The 19,609-nt window shown below is 44.8% G+C and overlaps 1 protein-coding gene across 2 annotated transcripts in view; it reads left to right on the top strand.

The window, feature by feature from the left end:
- The window catches only part of Cfap54 (cilia and flagella associated protein 54), a 283,006-nt gene that overhangs the window by 43,078 nt on the left and 220,319 nt on the right, over positions 1 to 19,609 (top strand). For both annotated transcript variants that reach the window (XM_087557147.1, NM_001447141.1), the window contains 6 exon segments: positions 352 to 502; positions 2,201 to 2,277; positions 8,971 to 9,099; positions 9,441 to 9,567; positions 11,887 to 11,973; positions 12,076 to 12,197. In XM_087557147.1, the coding sequence (XP_087413273.1) occupies positions 352 to 502; positions 2,201 to 2,277; positions 8,971 to 9,099; positions 9,441 to 9,567; positions 11,887 to 11,973; positions 12,076 to 12,197 (693 nt within the window).

Genomic DNA, 19,609 nt, shown 5'->3' with positions numbered 1-19,609 from the left:
CACGAAAGTCACTTTCTAGGCACCTGAAATGGAGCTGGGCACACCTGCCCACTTGGCTGACTTTTCACTTTGAGAATATTTCAAGTATTTGATGATACAGAAAAATAACGTCATAACATTTGCAATGTGGCTTCAGGCATACACACGGTTAGCAGGCAGATAATTGTGGGTTTTCGTAAACATGTATTGTTAAATATCTTGTTAAGGTCACTTTACATTGTTTACGGCTAAGACACATTAGTGAGGAAGCCTGCGGATCGGGGAGGATCAAAGGAAGGCTACCACTTGAAAACTTTGCCTCGTTATTGGATTCACTTTTAGTTTAATTTGGTTTACACTTCCCCCTTGCAGTGGGTTTATCTCCTGTGGCAGATAAGTGAGGTGGTACACTGCTACAAGCTGGAAGATCTGGACATCGTGATGGTGGCAGAGATCACGTTACGGTTAAGTGAGATACTAGAGTCTCTGGGAAACCCGAAAAGAAAGTTCAGAAAGTCTGCAGGTGAGTGATAGAGGAAACGCGCGCTGAGACTGCGCAGAGACAGACGCAACGGCTCAAGCATGAGTTAGGGCACAGGGTAACCGCCCTTGGCGGGCCTGGGTGAGAGAGCTCACGGCACAGGTTTAACCAGGCAGGGCAAAGAGAAGGTGAGATGCTGTACGGTTTGATGATGGGATGATGGCGGACAAGGCTCCGCTGGTCTCTCATTGCACACGGCCCTCTCCATTCCTGATTACCACACACCCCTCCATCTCCACCCTCATTCCTCTCTGCTCATTTCTCCCTTCCCTTTCCTGGCTTTCCTCTTTGGTTCTCAGTAAACACTCAGTGAGCGAAGGCTCTCCCCACCCTGCCTGACTTAGAGACGTGAGAGGAAGGGATGGGCCGCCATATTTACTCTCACACTACCAAATTTGCTGTTGCTACCGCTCCTCAAAGTGTGAAATGGCTGCCCAGTTTCTCTCTTCAGAATTGTATCCAGCAGAAGTAGGCTGTGTTTGCAGTTTTTATTTTTAGTGAGACCATGTCTCAATTATCCCAGGCCAGCCTCGAACTTATTATGTAGCAAAGGCTGGACTTGAACCATCCACCTCCCAAGTGCTGGGATTGCAAACCTGTGCCACCATGCCTGGTTCACACCCCTGCCTTTCTGTGTCCTGTGACTTCCTTTCTCAAGCTCCTTGACTTATCTTTGCTCTTTTATTTCGTCTTAGCTTGTGAGTCCAAAAAATATTGTCTAGCTTTGCTGCAGCTGAAAGACGGTTTCTACATTACTTGTTACAGGGAGCAAAACCCCCAAATGATGGAGCCTCTAAAGTCTATTTCTTATTCAATTATATTGTGTCGTTCACTAGTTACTTTTGGAAGACTAGTTGTCTTACACTATTCCTTCATTACCAGGCTTAACAGGACATAACACTTTTATCTTTTGTTATGATGTTGCCATCAATATTGGAGTTTATTTATGAATTAAGTAATGTGGCTTAGTAGGAATTAATCAAGTATTTTAAAATACGATATGTAGTGTTGCCTTACAAATACTTATCACTTGTATTCCTCTAGTTCTTTGGCATCCGTCTTAGTCCACAGGCTCTGTCATTTTTTCAAATGGTCTTTATACAAGAACACAGGCTGGAAAGGTTGCTCAGCGGTTAAGAGCACTGGCTCCTCTTCCAGAGGTCCTGAGTTCAATTCCCAGCAACCACATGGTGGCTCACAGCCATCTAATGAGATCTGATGCCCTCTTCTGGTGTGTCTGAAGACAGTGACAGTATACTCACATAAACTAAATTAATAATTATTTAAAAAAAATACTGCCTTAAACAGAATACAGAGGGATGAGCAATTTCTGACCTGATACCATATTGTTAAGAAACAAAATTCTTGTGTTTTTAAAAAAAAGATTATTTTATATAAATAAAACTTTAAGTACACAAAAGAAACATTTTGATATTTTGCCAAATTCTGGTTGTGAGTAGTATCTAAGATCAATAAGTAATTTAAAAGATAATTTAGCTCACTATCTTAATGTCTGGATTTACTCCTGAATTTCCATTTTGTCTTCCCCTTTGTCCTTCTGGATTTCCCTTTGTTTTGGTTCTTCTTCTTCTTCCTCCTCCTCTTCCTCCTCCTCTTCTTCTGTCTTGATCTCTTTTCCTCCTCATCTTTTTCTTTTTCCTTACTTCATTTCTTTTTCAGATTTGTCTGCAAAGAAAGGACCCGACGAGTTGCCTGGGACTTCAAAAGGGGTCCCGGAAAGCCTTCCAATATTAAAGGTACTGCTATCTGTTATAGAAAGCACGGTTAAAAACATGAATTCTTATTTTCAATATCAAATTTGTAAATGTAATAGTGGTTCATTGTAGAATGTCTCTTGAGTGTTGAAGCTTTAAGAATTTCTGTTTCTGGGTGTGTTGGTCACTACAGAGTGTTCCCAGTTCTAAAGGAAAGTGTGACATAGCTACTTAGACAGTCTTGATGTGGTGTGTGTGTGTGTGTATATACACATGACTACAATGCCTGCAGAAGCCAGAAGACCATGTTAGATCTCCCAGAACTAGAAGTTTGCAGTTCTGAGTCACTAGAGGAGGAAGGTACTGGGTATTGAGAGCAGTGTGTGTGCTTAACCACTGAGCCCTCTCTCCAGCTTTGCTGCTGGTTTGAATGGGTCTGGAGTCACAGGTGTAAAGAATGGGGGTGCTCCACTCAGAATGTGCCTCTGGTAGGATGAATGAATGAGCTCTTACCTGACTGAAATGCACCAAGGCCGCTGGCTCTCGGGGAGCGTGCTCAGTAAGCTTTATCTTGAAGGTGGGGAGCCACATGACTGGTATTATGTGGTTTTCTTACAGTATTTGAATCACTTCTGCACATGAACACGACTGTCTTGATCTTAATAGAGAGCAGCCTCACACATTCAGCCAATGTTCATCTGTTTATCGGTGCCCCCAGAACTGCGTGTGTAGTCCGTCCTCTGTGATTCTGGTCCTGTGCGTTGCAAGCAGACATCACAGCAAACAGCCAAAGATGATTTTAGATTAAACACAATAGGTTCCTTTGCCAGGGACTTCCCAGGGGACACTTTGCCTATACGTTGTGTGCTTTTTCTTCCCTAACGAGGTGTAGAATACCACGAGTCTTATTATTTGAGAACAAAACTCCTCTTATTCAACCGTAGAGCATTTTCCCAAGGCTCCCATGTTTCATGGATGACTTTAGAATGTTTTCCTAGAGAGGAGCAAGTGACTATTTGTTTTGATCTAATTGATAAACTGTAGACTAAGTTGTGAAAATTGCATTGACATGGGGGCTGGGATTAACAATCAACAAAAACGTGCAGCTTTACCGTATTGATATCCCTGGGCCTCTTTTTGTGCTTCTCATATTTTTAACATGCAGCATTCTGTCCTTTTTGTAATATTATTTTTGGCAGCACTTTTGCCCCCTCAGTTGCTACTCCTCACTGCCGTCTCTTTTGGAATCTCTGAAGAATCTTAAAAGGAAACATACAAAACCGAGTATTTCTGGGTAGTTTCCCTTAGCATCCCTGATGGCTTAGCTCTGGGACCCTCACAGGTAATAACATCAATGGGTATGTCTCCTCTTGTGTAAGGCGGTACAGTGCCTATATAGAACCTGGGCATGCCCTGCTGTATACTTTACAGTCTCTAGATTACTTTTTAATACTGAGCACATTGTGTTATCTCTATAGTATACTGTATTGTTTAGGAAATAATGACAAGAACATGTCAGTACATGCTCAGGACAGATTCAGTGTTTTCCTGAAATTGTGTGTGTGTGTGTGTGTGTGTGTGTGTGTGTGTGTGTGTGTGTGTACATAAACATATGCACCATGGAGCATATGTAGAGGTTGGAGGACATCTTACGGGGGTTGGTTCTCTTGCTCCACGGTATGGGTTGTGGGGATTGAACTCAGGTTGTCAGGCTTGGCTGTAAGTATCTTTACCCACTGAGCCATCTCACCAGCCCTACTGGTACTCATTTAAAAGAAAAATTTCCTCTTTCTGCCAAACTAGGTATAATAGGTAAAGTCTATTTATTGGCACCAAATAAATGGTTGTTGTGTTTCCCTTCTCCAGTGAACATTTATTTCCTGATTACAAGGTCCAGGGGTGTACATTTGAGTCCTTCATTTGTAGTAGTGTTCTGCAGAGAGAGCTAGATTTGCAAGATCTTACACTGGGTACGGAAATCGGTCTGCCTGAGAGGCAGAGGAGGCATACTTGTCCAATGGAGGTTTGTCTGGGGCTACCTTTCAGTGCTTACACAATGTGCAGCTTCCCATTTCTCACTCCAAACAGTCAGTCATCATTCCAACTTTTAAAGACATTAGAGTGTGGGAATCACAGGTTTAGTGGGTTAGCTCTTATTCTCCATGGTGTGATGGGGAAGGCACAGAAACCCCAGTGCAAGTTATAAAGGGGCTATGTTTTCTGGCTTGAAATTTTCCATCAAGTCACTCAATAAATTGGGTTTCTGAGGTGACAGGTCTCTCACAACAAGGAATCTAAAGGCCATCGATGAGCTATTGCTGCTGTTACTGGAGTTAGAAAAATGTGTCCTTGCTCCAAGTGGTTTACTACAAGCAGTTACACTGTAGTGCACATAATCTGCTAGGCCACGGTGGAATGTGGTGGCTGGTGTACAGGCAACCCACTGGCCCACCCAGAGCCCAGAGCCTAGCATTTGTTTTTGACAGACTCATAGTCTTGACAAGGATGTTGACTGTTCACCTGAACGTAAATGAATTATTCGGTCTGTTTAAGCATCTTTACGTATGAAATTATAACTGTACCTGTTCTGCTGGGTTGTTATACCATTTAATTGACATATTAGTGACACTCTGGAAGCCAGTGCCTTGCACTTGTTAGGTTTTTGCTTGTTTGTTTGTTTTAGGTGTTTGTGTTGTTTGAATCTAAGCTTAGGTCTGAGATTAATGTGCTCACTTAACAATCTCTTTTTTTTTTCACTGAAAAAATCTCTAGATGTGAAAAATAGTATTTCTTGCATACATGCAAAGTGCTATGTGAAATATAATGTGTACCATGGCTATGGCATGATTTAAAACAATTTCAAACTTACGCCGAACATGTAGCATCTATTGAACAAGTATGCTATAAAAATGGACACTAATATAAACTAATAAAATACGATTAAAGGTAACTATAAATAGATGAGTATAGTTGGTCTTTGTTTCTCTCTGAATTCTTCTTTTCCCTACCCTTTATCAACTCAGTTTCACCCCTATCATTAGATAGGAGAGAAAGGAGAGGAGAGAAGAGAAGAGGAGAGGAGAGGGGAGGGGAGGGGTGGGGAGGGGAGGGGAGGGGGAGAGAGAGAGAGAGAGAGAGAGATCCTTGAATCTATTTTTTCCTTAGGTTTCTTCTTTGAGCAGGACTACAAACAAACCACTACCAACTCCCCTAAATGACCAGTGACCACCAACCCCCACCTCTCTGGGCCATAGCATTTATATACCCTCTGAAAAGTTCCCAGAATTCTAAACATCACACCAGGGCAGAAACTATCTGCAGCTGGCAAAACCACGCCTCTTCTAGAGCACGAGACAAATCACAGTCAGCTGCTGCTGAGGACGGTCTGAAGCAGCCCCACAGCCCACACCTGGGATCAAAATGAAAACACATTCTTGTAATATGTCTGTGTTTGTTTTTAAAGACACCAAAATTTGAGAATTGTCCCTATAGATTATCTTTAAATTTAGGGTTGGCTGTGATGGTGACAATGATCATGGCGAAGACGATGAGAGAATGTGGCTATGCGTGGAGTCTTTGAAAGGTTTTGTTGTCAAAAAGGTATCCCCAGGGCTGGGGCAATCAATTGCTCAGTCAGTACAGTACTTAATGAACAAGGGTGAGAACCTGAATCCCAGGACGTGTGTAAGAAGCCAGGTGTGAGGGCTCAGTGCTTGCAATCCTACAGAGGGGTAGAAACAAGGCAGACTGCTGGAGTTCGCTGGTAAGCTAACTGATCCTACTTGAGAGATTCTAACTCGGGAAAGAAGGCAGATGGCCCTGGAGTAATGGCAGCTGATGTCATCCTCTTGCATTCATGCGTGCAACTGCACACGCCTGCACATGCACACACAGATCCTCTGTGACCTCTGTTTTTGGCTGAACGACAACCTAGATGACATAAGCATCTTTTTGGAAGACACGTAGACAGACATCTTGGACAGAGTTTAGCCAATATCCTCAAGCCCATTGCAAAGCTCACAAGAAACTAAGGAAAACTCTAGAGGCCAAAACAGAAATGGGAAGTGAAAACCAGAATAATGGACATGCTTCTGGGTGCTGTAGTGGGTTGCTGGGCATAGTTACAAGCAAACATGGATTAAAAAAACAAAAACAAAACAAAGCAAAAAATAGCTATCTCGGGGGAAAAACTTCATCTCATGAAAGATAGAGTTGGTGTTGAGCCTCCCCGTAAAGTTAGGGCCTACAAAAGATTACAGCCTAGAAAAATATACTATAAACGTATACTAGAAAAAAATCAAATGGATTTTATAGGGAGACATCTCATTTTCAGCCCCGAGGGGAGGAGCGAATGGGAAAAAGTCTATTACTCCATGAATTTCAGCCTTGGCTGTGTCCTCCAGTGGTGTAGTTATTTGGATGTGTGACTCGGGTGGTTGGAAACCTCCCCAAGCCCATGACTTTGCTGGGAATGGATATGCTGAATAGTTGTGTGTGATCAAACTGAGTATATTCCAGGAAAGTGAGGCTCACTCAACATTAGCACTCCATAGTGCAGTATAATAAATTCCCACACTAAAGAGTAAAGAAAAACATGAGGCCACATCAAACCACAGTGAGATGCAAATGAAACATTTGACAAAATCCACAGCCGGCCTACCTAACCATAACTTTTCACAGCTGGAAATAGAAGGTCTCTGACTTGATAAAGTGTCCAGAGACTACCCAATTAATGGCGTAGCTATGGTGCCAGACTAAAAACTGTCCCTTTATCTGGACAGAATAAGGGTATCCACCATCTTTCTATTCATTAGAAAGTATTTTAGAAGTTTTAGATAGATGAAGACCGAACCAGGGGAAAAAAAAGTCATAAGTGACCAGGAAGTGACAATTTGGTCTCATGGACAGACACAACCCATTGCAGGGTATTTAGTTATAGCAGTCCATCAGCAGATGCATGAATAGTAGGGACATGCTCCTCAGAATGACACCTTACATTCTACATAAATACAGTTGGCTGGGCAGCCCTATGCTTCCCCTCTGCAGGCACCTTTGGATTACAAGGGACTCCTGGAACCATATTTGCAGCAATGCATTTCCATATGGTCCCGGGTGGCTGGTTTCCTAACGAGGAGCGCTTGATTGGCTTTGTAACGAGAAGTTCACAATCTGCTGTGGCAGAAGGAAATGAGAATTTACCAGCCATATTGAGCAAGCTCTTGCAATCCACTCCCTGCAGTCACTGAAGCAGGCTTTGAGGTTGTCTCTGACTGCCTCCCAGGTTTCAGGGTCACAGAGACTTCTGAGGAAGCTCTCAAGACTAGCAGGGAGCTAACTTCTCACTAGCAGCTTTCTTCCTTCTTTCCTTCCTTCCTTCCTTTTTTTTTTTTTTTTTTTTTACTTAATCACTTTGCCTCCGGCTCACTGCTCCCTTCCCAGTCACCCCCTCACACAATCCTTCCCCCTCTCCCTTCCCCCTTTCCTCTGAGGGGAAAGCCCCTCCCCCACATCCCCTTACCATGGCACTTCAAGTCTAGGTGCCGCTTCTTCCAGTGAGGCCAGGCAAGGCAGTCCAGCTAGAAGACCATACCCCATGTACAGGCAACAGTTTTTGCGATAGCCTCTGTCCAGTTGTTCAGGGCCCATATGAAGACCAAACTGTACGTACATCTGCTACATATGTGTGGGGAGGCCTAGGTCATGCCTGTGTATGTTCTTTGGTTGGTGGTTCAGATTCTGAGAGTCCCGAGGGTCCAGGTTAGTTGACTCTGTTGGTCTATGAGTTTCCTATCCCCTTCCTCCTGCAATCCTTCCTCCTATTCTTCCATAAGAGTCCCCAAGCTCCATCTGCACTTTGGCTGTGGGTGTCCACATTTGTCTGAGTCAGCTGCTGGGTGGAGCTTCTGTGCGCAAGTCAGTCCCCATAGGACTAGAGGCTTTCTTGGCCCCAGCTTCCCCAGGGTTTCCAAGAGCTGCTGACACCCGTGATCCTGTGCTTTCAGCCTCTCTCTGCTTGGGGTACTTAGAGCTCCTGTGACGTAACTACACGGAGCCACTAGGGTACAAGCATCAGCCCGAGCCTGTGGCTTGAGGGAAGAAAGCAGGCAGATTTTATGATGGAGAAATTAAAAAGCATTTAAAAATTAAAAAGGGTTGTTCCATATTGGTCAAGGCACATGTATGGTGAGGGTGGCAATCGGACAAACACCAATTTAGGTGACACAAATGAAAGGCAAAAAAAAAAAAGCTTCCGGGAAGTGGTGCCTTGTTGGGCTTTTGCTTTTTTGCCACTCGATGTGTAAAAGATTCTGAGAAGAGCTTGTGAACAGGGCTGGATCATTCTATACTAGTCTCCCTATGAGGAAAACCATTCCATGTTGGTTTTTGTAGACTCCAAGTCTAAATTTCCAGCCCTGAGGTCCTGCGATAAAAAACATTTTAAAAAGCAGCAAGTTTTCAACTTAAGTGTGTGTGAGAGAGAATAGACAGAGTTGTATGAGCCTCATACTTACATTTTCCCTGTAGGTTTGGTACAGTTAGAATTTAGACAATGAACAGAACTGGAACATATGTTGGTGAAAGTTTGCTTTTGGAAAATGGCGAGCTCTAGTATTTTCATCTTCATCGAAAGTACTCAGTCTTTAGTTGAAGCTAAGCATATTTAATAAGATACGGTGACGCCGAACAGTTAAAAAGAGTTTCGGTTTGCCCTTTTTGTTTGCAAAATCGTTTTAGCGAACACCCGTGGAACAGCTGTTTTATGCGTATGAACTCCTTGACAGAACAATCGCTGGCATGAACTGGAATTGCATGTTAACTACCTTGTCAGACGGATCATCCGTAATCGACCATTGCTACGTCAAGGTAAGGGTGGACTTAATCTCATATCAGATTGGTGGTTTCCTTAAGGAACCACCTTAAGGAAAAGAGGTGGCTTTGCAGAGAGGTTATAAAAGACTCGTGGTTTGTGGGAACTTCCTTCTCATAGGCCAGAAACAGCTCTTCCCAGAAGAGACCAAGGAGAAATGTCTTTGAGTGTAGAGGGCACAGGTCAGACAAGCCAACGGCTCAGGGCTAGAAGTGAGAAGCATTGAATGACCGTGTGTAAGACAGAACTTGAAAGGTAACAAGGCATAGCTATTTTTTAGGCTGTTTTGATAGTCATTTTCCTTTTTAATTTCTTTTCCAACTCTCTTGGGCTGAAGGACTCTCATGATGTAGATGGAGACACCTATAAGCCGATCGCATCGAACAGCTACACAATGGACCTGCACCTTGAACTAATTCAAGCTCAGCACCGCATAGCTGTTGTGCTCCTGGACCAACTGGATGGTAGGGGCCGCCCACAATTAAGCCAAAATCTAAGGCTAGAGTTGATTGAGTCTTGTAATCGTGTATTTGCAGCCTGCTTTCCAAACGAGTTTTATTATTTCATTTGGTTCTCCTCGGATTAATATCAACAGATACTCTGATTTATCAGTTAATAGTTTGCATAGCAGGTCAGTAGATTTCTAAGAAAGTATAATTTTTTTTTGTTTGCTAATAGTAAGTTATTGGTGCTTTGTTAGTTCAGTAGACTAAGCATTGATTTAGTGCCTATCGAGATCCTTTGTTTTTACCCTTTTATGTTCTATCCTTTTACATTTATATGGCTTTCAAAGCCATTTGGGTTGCGTGCTAGCGATGCACACCTTTAATCCCAGCACTCAGGAGGCAGAGGCACGTGGATCTTTGAGTTCCAAGTCCAGCCTGGTCTACAGAGTGAGTGACAGCCAGAGTGACACAGAGAAAAATCTGTCTTGAGAAAACAAATACCAACCAAATAACTGAAAAAAAAAAACAAAAACAAAAACAAAAAAACAAAAACAAAAAAAAGAAAAAGGAAAAGGAAAAGAAAAAGAAAACACAACACAACACAACACAAAACAACAACAACAACAAAAAAAAACCCAACCCAAACCAAAAAACAAAAAGACTGGTAGCCTGCCTGTTCCAGGAACAAGCTTACGGAGACTCACTAGCCACAGTCAACATTTGGTGTTGAAAAGATGTGGCTGAGAAATGCATCTTAAAGTTCAATAGAAGGATGGCGTCTGCTTTCCTTCAAGAATACTCATGACTCCCTATATCATCCTTCATAGAAGAAAAGGGCTTTGTTTGCTCCGGGGTTACCATTTAATGGTTTCCTCTGTAACTGTTGCTTGTTAGGGCTTTGAAGGCCAAATGAGCTCTCACGGGGGGGGGGGGCACACACAGGTATTGATGGGAGGCCTGGGCTCGATTTTCAATGGAGCTCATTAAGGGTCTGTACAGGAGCTCCGAGTCTCCTTGGCGTTTCTGCTTTATTGATCTTCCATCCTGACCCAGATGACCGTTTCATCCCTTCAGTCTTCCTTCGCTCAAGTGTGTTGCCGCCAGGTTCATGCTCCAGAAGCGCCATTTGTACCTTTCTTAGTCAAGAACTTCGCAGTGGCTGCCCACCGTTGGCCCTGGCTTTACCTTGCAGTCACCCATATCTGCACTGAAAACTTCCTGTAACTCTTACCCTTCAGTAGAATCTGGTTCTGTCTTTCCATCAGTTTCTACCATTTAACACTCATTAGCACCAATGACGAAAGTCGACAAGAGGGATGTGTTGTGAGGTTCTTTTAGGAAATCCCATGTCTTAATTACTGTTCTATTGCTGGGAAGAGACTGTGACCAAGGAAACACAAAAGAAAGCATTTAATTGGGGGTTTCCTTACAGTTTTGGAGGTTGATTCCATGACCACTGTGGCAGGCATGGCCCTGAGCAGTAGCTGAAGGCTACATCCTGATCCAAAAGTTGGACACAAAGAGCTTGGGCCTGGCATGGGATATTGAAACCTCAAAGTCCACCCCTAGTGACGCAACTCCTTCCATAATACCGCCACACTTACTGATCTGTCCCCAAATAGTTCTATCAACTGTGGACCGAATATTCAAATACATGAGTCTTTGGGGGGTCATTCCCATTCAAACAACCACACCTTGTAAACCTTGCAGGTCAGAAATAAAATGGTGCCAGGTGTCTTGTGGACCAGACCTAAGAAGTGAGAACTCGCACTATCCTTTCCATCTCTTGAGCCAGTAACACTCATTCTATTGGGCCACTATGCCAATCAACCCCATCTGTATACAAACTGTTACTATGGCACTCATTTCCCAGGGACCCTGGGGACACAGTTCCTCTAGAAAGGGCCAGGGACAGTTTGGTATCAGAATTTGCTGTTTTATGTAAGAAGAAGGCAAGGTAGGCAAGAGTTTACCCGCAAGACGATTTTATTGAAGATGAAACTGAAAATCAAATATTTTTATAATTTAGAAATTCCATGCCCATATGCACATCACCGGAAAAGAAAAGAAGGGGATGATAATAAATCTCTAATCTGCTGGGGGAGGGTGGTCCATGCCTGTAAGTCCCAGCACGGGGGAAATTAGAGGCTACATACCAAGCTCAAGACCAGCCTGATCCAAACAGGGGGAGCCTGTCTCAACCAAAAATAAACCAAGGTCTGTGCTTACAAGGTCATGGTAGAACACGTGCCTGGTGTGCCCAAGGTCATCATCAGTTTGTCCCCCAGCGTGACAAAAATGAAGCTTCCTGCTTGGTTCATAATAGGTGTTGTTCAGCTTTGCAGATTCCAACTGTTAGCTCGAACTCTTCTGCCAAGGGCTGGGAAAAATTCAAGAAGGCCAGAAGCACCGAGTGTTTCTCAGGTAGGCGATTAGCGTTGGGATGCCTTGGATTTCCATGTTAAATTTGTGGATGACGATTAGCTGTATCCTGACCTTTTAGTAAACGTTTGTCTGCCCTTACAGAGTTAACTGTGATGAAGAAAATAAAGAAGAACACGCTGTCTAAAGCCATCTACCTGATGCAGAAGGCCCTTTTACTGTTCGAGAAGGACACAGCGTGTGAGACTTCATGGAACTTGTTGACGGTAACATATCTTTTCTTCTTGATTTGTTTCCCTGGCATCCCATCCAGCTTCCTATGCCTCAAGTCCTGAACTGTTTTGAAATGAGTGTTTTTGTCTCTAGAGACAGCTGACTTGGGAAGCCAACTAAAATGGGGAGGAGTCAAAATAAGGGAAGTTAAAATTGGAATGACCCTGGTCAACCTAGTACTGTGTTTGCATTAAACTTAGAATGCAGACCACCTATTGGTTAAAGGTACTTTCTCTTCAGATGCTGGTAATGTATGGAGCAATCTCCTTGTCCATATCTTTGAAAACTTTGTGTTGGGGATGGAACCCAGGGCCTCCAGTGTGCTAGGCGCCCATTCAACCACTCAGCTACCTCTCTAGCTGCTGTGGCTGCCTTTAACATGTTGTCATGCTGGCAGTTACTTTGCCTTTTCGCTGATTCCTAGACTGAGGCTTTCAGTAGAACTTGATGGCAATGGGATTGAGGTCTTCATATTTGCCCTGCGTGTGACCCATAAAAGTTGAGTTGCCTTGTCTGTGTTTGTCAGCTTCCCAGTGCTTCGAGAAAAGGTGTACAGATACGCATCCTAAAAGGAGTCAATGTTTATTTGCCTCACAGATTAGGGATTCCAGTCCCCCCCGGTCACTTAGTCCCTTTGCTTTTGGGTCTCTGGTGATACAGGAGATATGGTGAAAGTATCTGCTCTCAGGGAACCCATTCACTCCATGGAGCTAGGATGTGGAGAGGTGGGATCTCAGCCTCCCCTTTAAAAGCACGCCCCTGGAGCATCACATCCCACTAGGTCCCACAGATTAAAGCCCTACTGCCTTTCAGTGCCGAGGCCGTTGACCTAACACAAGGAACTTTGGGAGATATTTCCTATCCTGATAGAGTGAATATTACATTAAAACACAAAGCAGTGCTACAAGTAACTTGGCTAATAAGACAAGGATAGACTAGATCCTAACCCAGGTCAGTCACAAGGGGTTAAGGATAGAACACATATATGTAGCAGGTGAGCGTGTTAAGGAGGACAGAACACACATATGTAGTATGTGAGTGCATTAAGGATCAACAGACAGAACCAAGAGAGAAATGGAAGAGAGAAGAGAATGCTCCAGGATAGGGAAGGGAAGGAGAAAGAAAGAATAGAGGAGGGGTGGGCTGCAAGGTAGGTATGTTGTCCTTTGAGGAAGAAGCTCGTTGGTGTGGAAGGAGGGGGTAAGTTGATGCTGTCTTGCCTCAATAATTTGATAAAACAGGAAGCAAGGGTTTCCACCAGCAGGAGAGCGGGGAATAGTTGGGATGAAAAGGGGAAGAGAAGAGGAATTGGGACTAGGGAACCTGATGATAGGCGCGACTCTCCCCGAGGTTGGGGACTGTGGATCTTTAGAAGATCCTTCTTCATGGTGAGACCTGTTTAGTACCAGTGACAGCAGAATATTTGTCACAATGAAGATCGGGATCATTAATCTTTTTGAATGACTGATGTGGTTAGATCACAGACTTCCTAGCTGCCCCAGTATCTCGGACATCAGGCCAGGCCACTAGCTGCCAACAGGCCCTTGCCATGGAAGTTAGAGCACACAGATTGGGCTGTCGGGGCTTCTTGGTGTTTAGGCTTCTGTGGATTAAATCCCAATCAGGTGGTGTGGAATTTTATGCCGCCCTCTGAAAATATATGGAAATCACATCTCTTGTTTGCTCAGGGGACTTCTTTCTTTTCTTTTCTTTTTCTTCTTTTTTCTTTTTTGTCTTATTCTGACTATTTTATTGCATTTTCTTTTCTTTTTTATTTTCTTTTTATTTCCTTTTTTTTTTTTATTAACTTGAGTATTTCTTATATACATTACGAGTGTTATTCCCTTTCCTGGTTTCCGGGCAAACATCCCCCTCCCACCTCCCCTTCTTTATGAGCATTCCCCTCCCCATCCTCCCCCCCTTGCCGCCCTCCCCCCAACAATCTAGTTCACTGGGGGTTCAGTCTTAAAGAAGGCTTCTTCTTTTCTTTAAGCTCCTTTATCATGTTGTACATAACAGCTGTTTTCTTTCTGTTCTCCCACTTTAAGCTATCTCTCGTAATGGCGTTCCTCTCCAGGTTTATAAAGGAAAGGTCCTCTCTCCCTTTAAGGATCCACCATGTTGTCTCTAGAATGATATACTGTCCCAGGTTAATATCTAATACCTCAGGGCCTATTCTTAGCTTCCCATTTCACCCGTGGTTGCGGGGCTTTCTCACCTAAGAAAGCTTATCATGAAGACTGATCATGAAGTCAGCTCTTTCCTGAACCTGCAGCTCTCTGTCTCTTTGTTATTACAGGTAAGAACTTAATGTTTTTCTGTATGAAAAAAAAAGTTCAGATTGAATAGAGAAGGGAATAAGTCATCAAGGTGAAGACTTCATTGTTAGAGAAAAACCATAAAAGCCTGTCAGAGACCAGAAATTCAGTGTCTGAGAAAGCTGGAGGGATGCACTTGAGGTTAGCAAGTAGGATTCTGGAAACTTGGACGTGGACTAAGGCTGAACACTTGAAGGACGCTGAATAGCCATCGATGAGGGGGACTGTGGAGAGAAAGAACACTCCATCTGGACGGACAGGATGTGTGTAGAGCCCAAGGATCCAGGAGCTGCTGTTGAGCCTGGTCCTTTTGCGTGTCACTCATGCCGAGGGGTGTGGATGAGACGGGGAAGGATGGGCTTTGGTGGAAGGATGGGAATGCACGAGAGCTCTCGCACAGCGGGCTTTGGACAGATGCCATCATTGTCCAAAGTGGGCGAGTCCGTCCCATCAGGGTTTGGGAAGAACTTTTGGATTTCCAGCATTTGAGTTGGGGATGGGGATTGGTGGCAGAATTTGGTGAGTTTAGACCTGTTTTCTCAGCAGATGCTTTGTGACTGCCAGCCCGCTTAGAGGACATTGGCACTCTGGTCCCTATTTCTATGGAGAATAAAACATAGTTTCTTTAAAAAATGTTGCTCTCAGGACCAATCCCACATGTGTGTGGAGCCCGGGGAGAAGGAAACCTTTACAGTTTTCTTTCTACTTCCAGAACACGCCATTTCCTTGTTATTTGTCTCCTTCCCACCCAGGTTTGGGAGGAAGATGGTGGAGAAGCAAGGATAAGTTTCCAGGTCTTTCTATCTCCTGGGACTGTTTGAACTCTGGAAAATTTATGAGTGTAATGTTCTCATAAGATATCTCCACGAGAGAGAGGCATTTAGAGGCTCTGCTCTTTATGAGGGATACTCAACAAGGGGTTTCTGCCAGCTGGGAGCCTGCTGAATATTTATGTGAGGTCCTGTGTCTTTGGGAGCCACCACTGCTCCTCAGTGGCAGTTCTCATCCAAGGACTGCGGTGCCACGATGGCTCCTCGGGGCACTCTCCTTAACAGCGATGTTACGATTCAAATAATTGTCAAACTTTCTTTCCCTAAAGAAGATAAATAAACTTCTTTCCCTTGGCAATCATTCTCTGCTGAGGAATATCACAAAATATTTTTCCTTATCATGGTCTTGTAATAAAATTGTCCCCAAACCAGTAGTTGATGTGTCACCTGATACCATAAAAAAGGTATGAAAAAGCTTGAGTCTCTGAGGAACGCGTAAATAATTCACACTTTGTTTTGGTTTTTCAGAAGTTTTCTGCCCTTGTGGATCCATATAATCTTATCAAGTGTCTGTGGTTCCAAACCAATTAAAAGCGGACCAATTTGTGGTCACAGACAAAGGACAGACTTTTGATGTTAGCTTTCCAAATGGGATGAAGGCTTTTTGGTTCTCCTTGTTTAGATGAATGTCTTCATCCCGTTCTCCAGCCTTGGCTATTTGGTGGTCTTGATCTGTCTTGGTTTTGTACATTAAGCCACGCCTCTGTTGTAAGGGATGGCACGTAGTACCCCTGCTGGGTGCCTTTCTCCCTTTGAGTTGAACAGCACCCTGTGGCTTATGTTAGACATTTAGTTCACTGAGGCGGCTACCAGATGACCTTTCAGTTTCAGTGTCTTAGCAGATGGCATTTCTCACTGGAAGAGAGCAGAGACGCTCCTAAGTGTTTTCAGGGTAGGTTTTTGATGTTTCTTGCATCCAAATATCACAGGAGGAGGAACTACCTCCTCCTCACTACATATAAAGATGCAAAAGGGGCCTATTGACTGCTCCCTCCTTGGAAGCCGAACCTTCTGTATCGACATGAAAACACTGTAACTTTAGTATACATACCCCGGAAGCAACCCCTTGCTGAGGAAAAGGGGTCTCTCTGTGCTCCACGTAAGGAAATGGAACTTGGCAACCTATCTGCGTGCTGATGAGAAGACTATGACCCTGTTCTGGGAATCCTCAGTGCCACTGATCCACACTTTATTTTCCCAGAAGCTTCCATTGCAAAGAAATCCAACTGTTGCATCTGGGTTTTTTGTAATAACATCTGCTGGAGCCAAAGTAACCCTGCAGCGAGATAAAGGCAACAGTGCCAAGTCCTGGTGTTGGTATCCTGACTCTAAGCAGAGGAGCATTACGGCCTAGTGTGGGACCGTGAAAGGCAGCCCGGTTCCCGTTGAGCTAAGGCTAGAAACCCCAGAGACCCTGAAGGGACGCTGGGAGTTGCATCTATTCCCGGATACTAAGCTCCTGTCACAGGTAGAGGGCTGACCTGTGGTCACATAGGCTCAAGGCAGATCTCCATTATAATGAGGTATCTAAAGACCTGAAGGGCTCAGCCAATAAGCTTCCTTTCTCAGACACTCCTCCTTGTAAAAGGTATTTGATCTCAGGCCTACCCTGAGAAGTGGGGTGTGGTTCTACACATCCACTTTCCCCCTTGACAGCCGTGACAATAAATGCCTTAAAACCACAGATTGTCTCTTTCCTTTGGGATCCACCTTGGGGAGCAGCAGAGAAGACCTTCACCCATACAGCTGCTGTATAATCCCTGTAGAAGACCCCTCTGCGCTCCCAGCCACGACCGAGCCAAACTCAAGCTGACTGCTGTCATCAAGCCAAGGACTCTACCTGAGGGACCAGCTGGAGCTCAACCCCACCCCACCCCGGTCCCCGCCCCCACACACAAGTCCCAGGCCAGACCCAGCCCGTGGGCCCATACTCTGTTCTCAGTTCTGTGGCATCCAGTGGCACCTAGTTGTCCTAGAGCCTGAGAACCAGATGGCCCCCAGCCTCCTCTCAGGCCTGGGGACCCCTAAGCCAGCTCTGGATATTCCTTGCCTCAGACTGTTCTTCCCCACCCCTGGAATGGTGTCCGGTGGCTTCCCCATTGCCCAACGCCCTCCTGGCAATGGCATAGGGTAAACATGGTAATTTCCCTGCATCCTGCCTCCCCAAGTGGCAGAGCAGACGCAGGACCTAGAACCCTACAACCCAGCAGGTTCGTTTTTACTATTGGTACAGAGTGTAGTTGGGCAGTTCCATTTTGGAAGCAGAGCGAAGAAAGAAACCAGAGCCGCTGGAAGCTCTAGTAAGTCCTAGTTTTAATATTTACAGGGTCTATGCCTATAACTCTATCCTGTGAACTGAACTGGCACTGAGTTTATTTCTTTTTCTTATTTACGGAATTTCAGTCGACCCCCTCCTATTTGTTTTCGTCGAGGGAAGTGTGAACTGTTTCTTTCTCCCCTCTGAGACCCTCTCAGTTCTTTCCGTCTGTTCTATACTAGTCTTCCTTGTGGAAGAGCGGAGATCTTTCTGATCCTGACCCCCCCCATCTAATGAGGTCATGGTCTGAGCCCTGGGTTTCAAGCATTAACAGCAGGTTTTGGCATGGTTACGTGGTAGAGATTTTCCCAAAGGTAAAGTGCAGCGAGCTTTATCTGGTTTGTCTCCCCAAGGCTGTTGGTTTGGCTTAGCTTTGCATTTGGCATAGGAGCATGAAGTGTAGAAGCTGGGGTCCGGTTCTGGTTCTGCTGCCGGGTAGCTCTACGTTGTGTGTTCTTGATGTCCTCTTAAGTCTTGAAATATTCATCTATTAAAGGGAGGTTCTTAGGAAGACTTGACAAAATGGTGCACATACATTTCTTAAAAACAAAACAAAACAAAACTGGGCCTGGAGAGATGGCTGACTTGTTCTTCCAGAGAACCTAGGATGAGCTCCAAGGGCCCTGTGGCACTCACCACTGTGTGTTACTTCACCCCCCTGGGCACGGGGTGGGGGTGGGGTGGGGTGGGGTGGGGGACAGGATCCAGCATCCTCGCACAGGCATACATGCAGGCAAAGCGCCAATGCACACAAAACAAAAGCAAACACATCGTAGAAAACCATTCTTAGCTTCTGTTACAGGGTGAACATTCCCCACCTGCTGGCCACTGCTACTGTAATGGCTGTCGCTGTTCCCCTGCCCTTCGCTCGCAGCACCCTGTAGCACTCGGTTAGGGCTGTCCTCTGAGCTTCAGCCGCGTTCATCTTCACGAGACAAGGCGTCATGCCCCACGCCTCCTCTTGATTTATCTCGGAAAGCACGCCGTTTATTCTCAGCCACGGTCCTGGCCGGGTCTCTCTGGGGATGACTTAAGCTACTTCTCATCTCCTTCTGAGGTGCATACCCTCACGCTGGGGACCCAGCCTCACCCCGGGGAGGGGCTCTGAGACGAATAGCGATTGTGGCACTCCATCAGCGCAACTCTGTGATAGTTGTTTACGCGCATCTTAATCATGCCCTCAAGATTGCATTACATCCTCCCATTAGTGTTCCGATGCACCGTGGGTGTCAGGCGCGTGACAAATGGATTTAATGTCAGCCTGTCTTCATAAGCACTGGCAAACTTCTGAAGAGAGGCAGGTCTCATATTCTCTAATGGGAAGTATAGGCATCTGTATTCAAACAGAAATCATTGGGCCTCAGTTCACGCAGCAGACTTCTGCTCAGATGGCCATGGCGAGCATGATTGTAGCCTTGCTGCACCGCCAAGGAGGTCACTTTGCATTGATCATCCTGGCTGACCTTTGTCTTTAGTTGGTGAAAGGGTCATCTCTCCCTTTAGGTTTGATAAGCCCTTCTAATTTCCAAGTGGTGTCATCACAAGACATGTCTGGGAAAGTGAACTAAGAGGGGGAACGGTTGTCCCGATTTTGCAGTTGTGAGACCTTGGTTTGATAAAGCACTGTTCTAGATACCTCTAGAAACACCCTTTCGAAATTGAATACAGCTGCTTTTGTGAAGTTTTGCTTTTGGACCCCCCTACCCCCCATACTATTTCTTCCTGCGTGGTTGAAGATCTTGAACAATCCCCAGATACTTTCTCCTGAATGAACTCTCCTAGCAGCTGCAAGATTAGCCTTACTAAGTTGGGCCTTTATCTTTAACAGGCACTAGAGTCTGCCTTGAGTTCTCTTATAGAACTTATTTAACCCAAATCTAGGACTTTGGTTTTCACACTTTTCTTTCACTACTTTTGGGTGCAAACACTGATGCCTCTGT

The sequence above is a fragment of the Rattus norvegicus genome, chromosome 7, assembly GCF_021556685.1.
Source record: "Rattus norvegicus strain SHRSP/BbbUtx chromosome 7, alternate assembly SHRSP_T2T, whole genome shotgun sequence".
NCBI lineage: Eukaryota > Metazoa > Chordata > Mammalia > Rodentia > Muridae > Rattus > Rattus norvegicus.
Note: the sequence above shows the minus strand (reverse complement) of the source record. Positions and strands in the feature narration are given on the sequence as shown.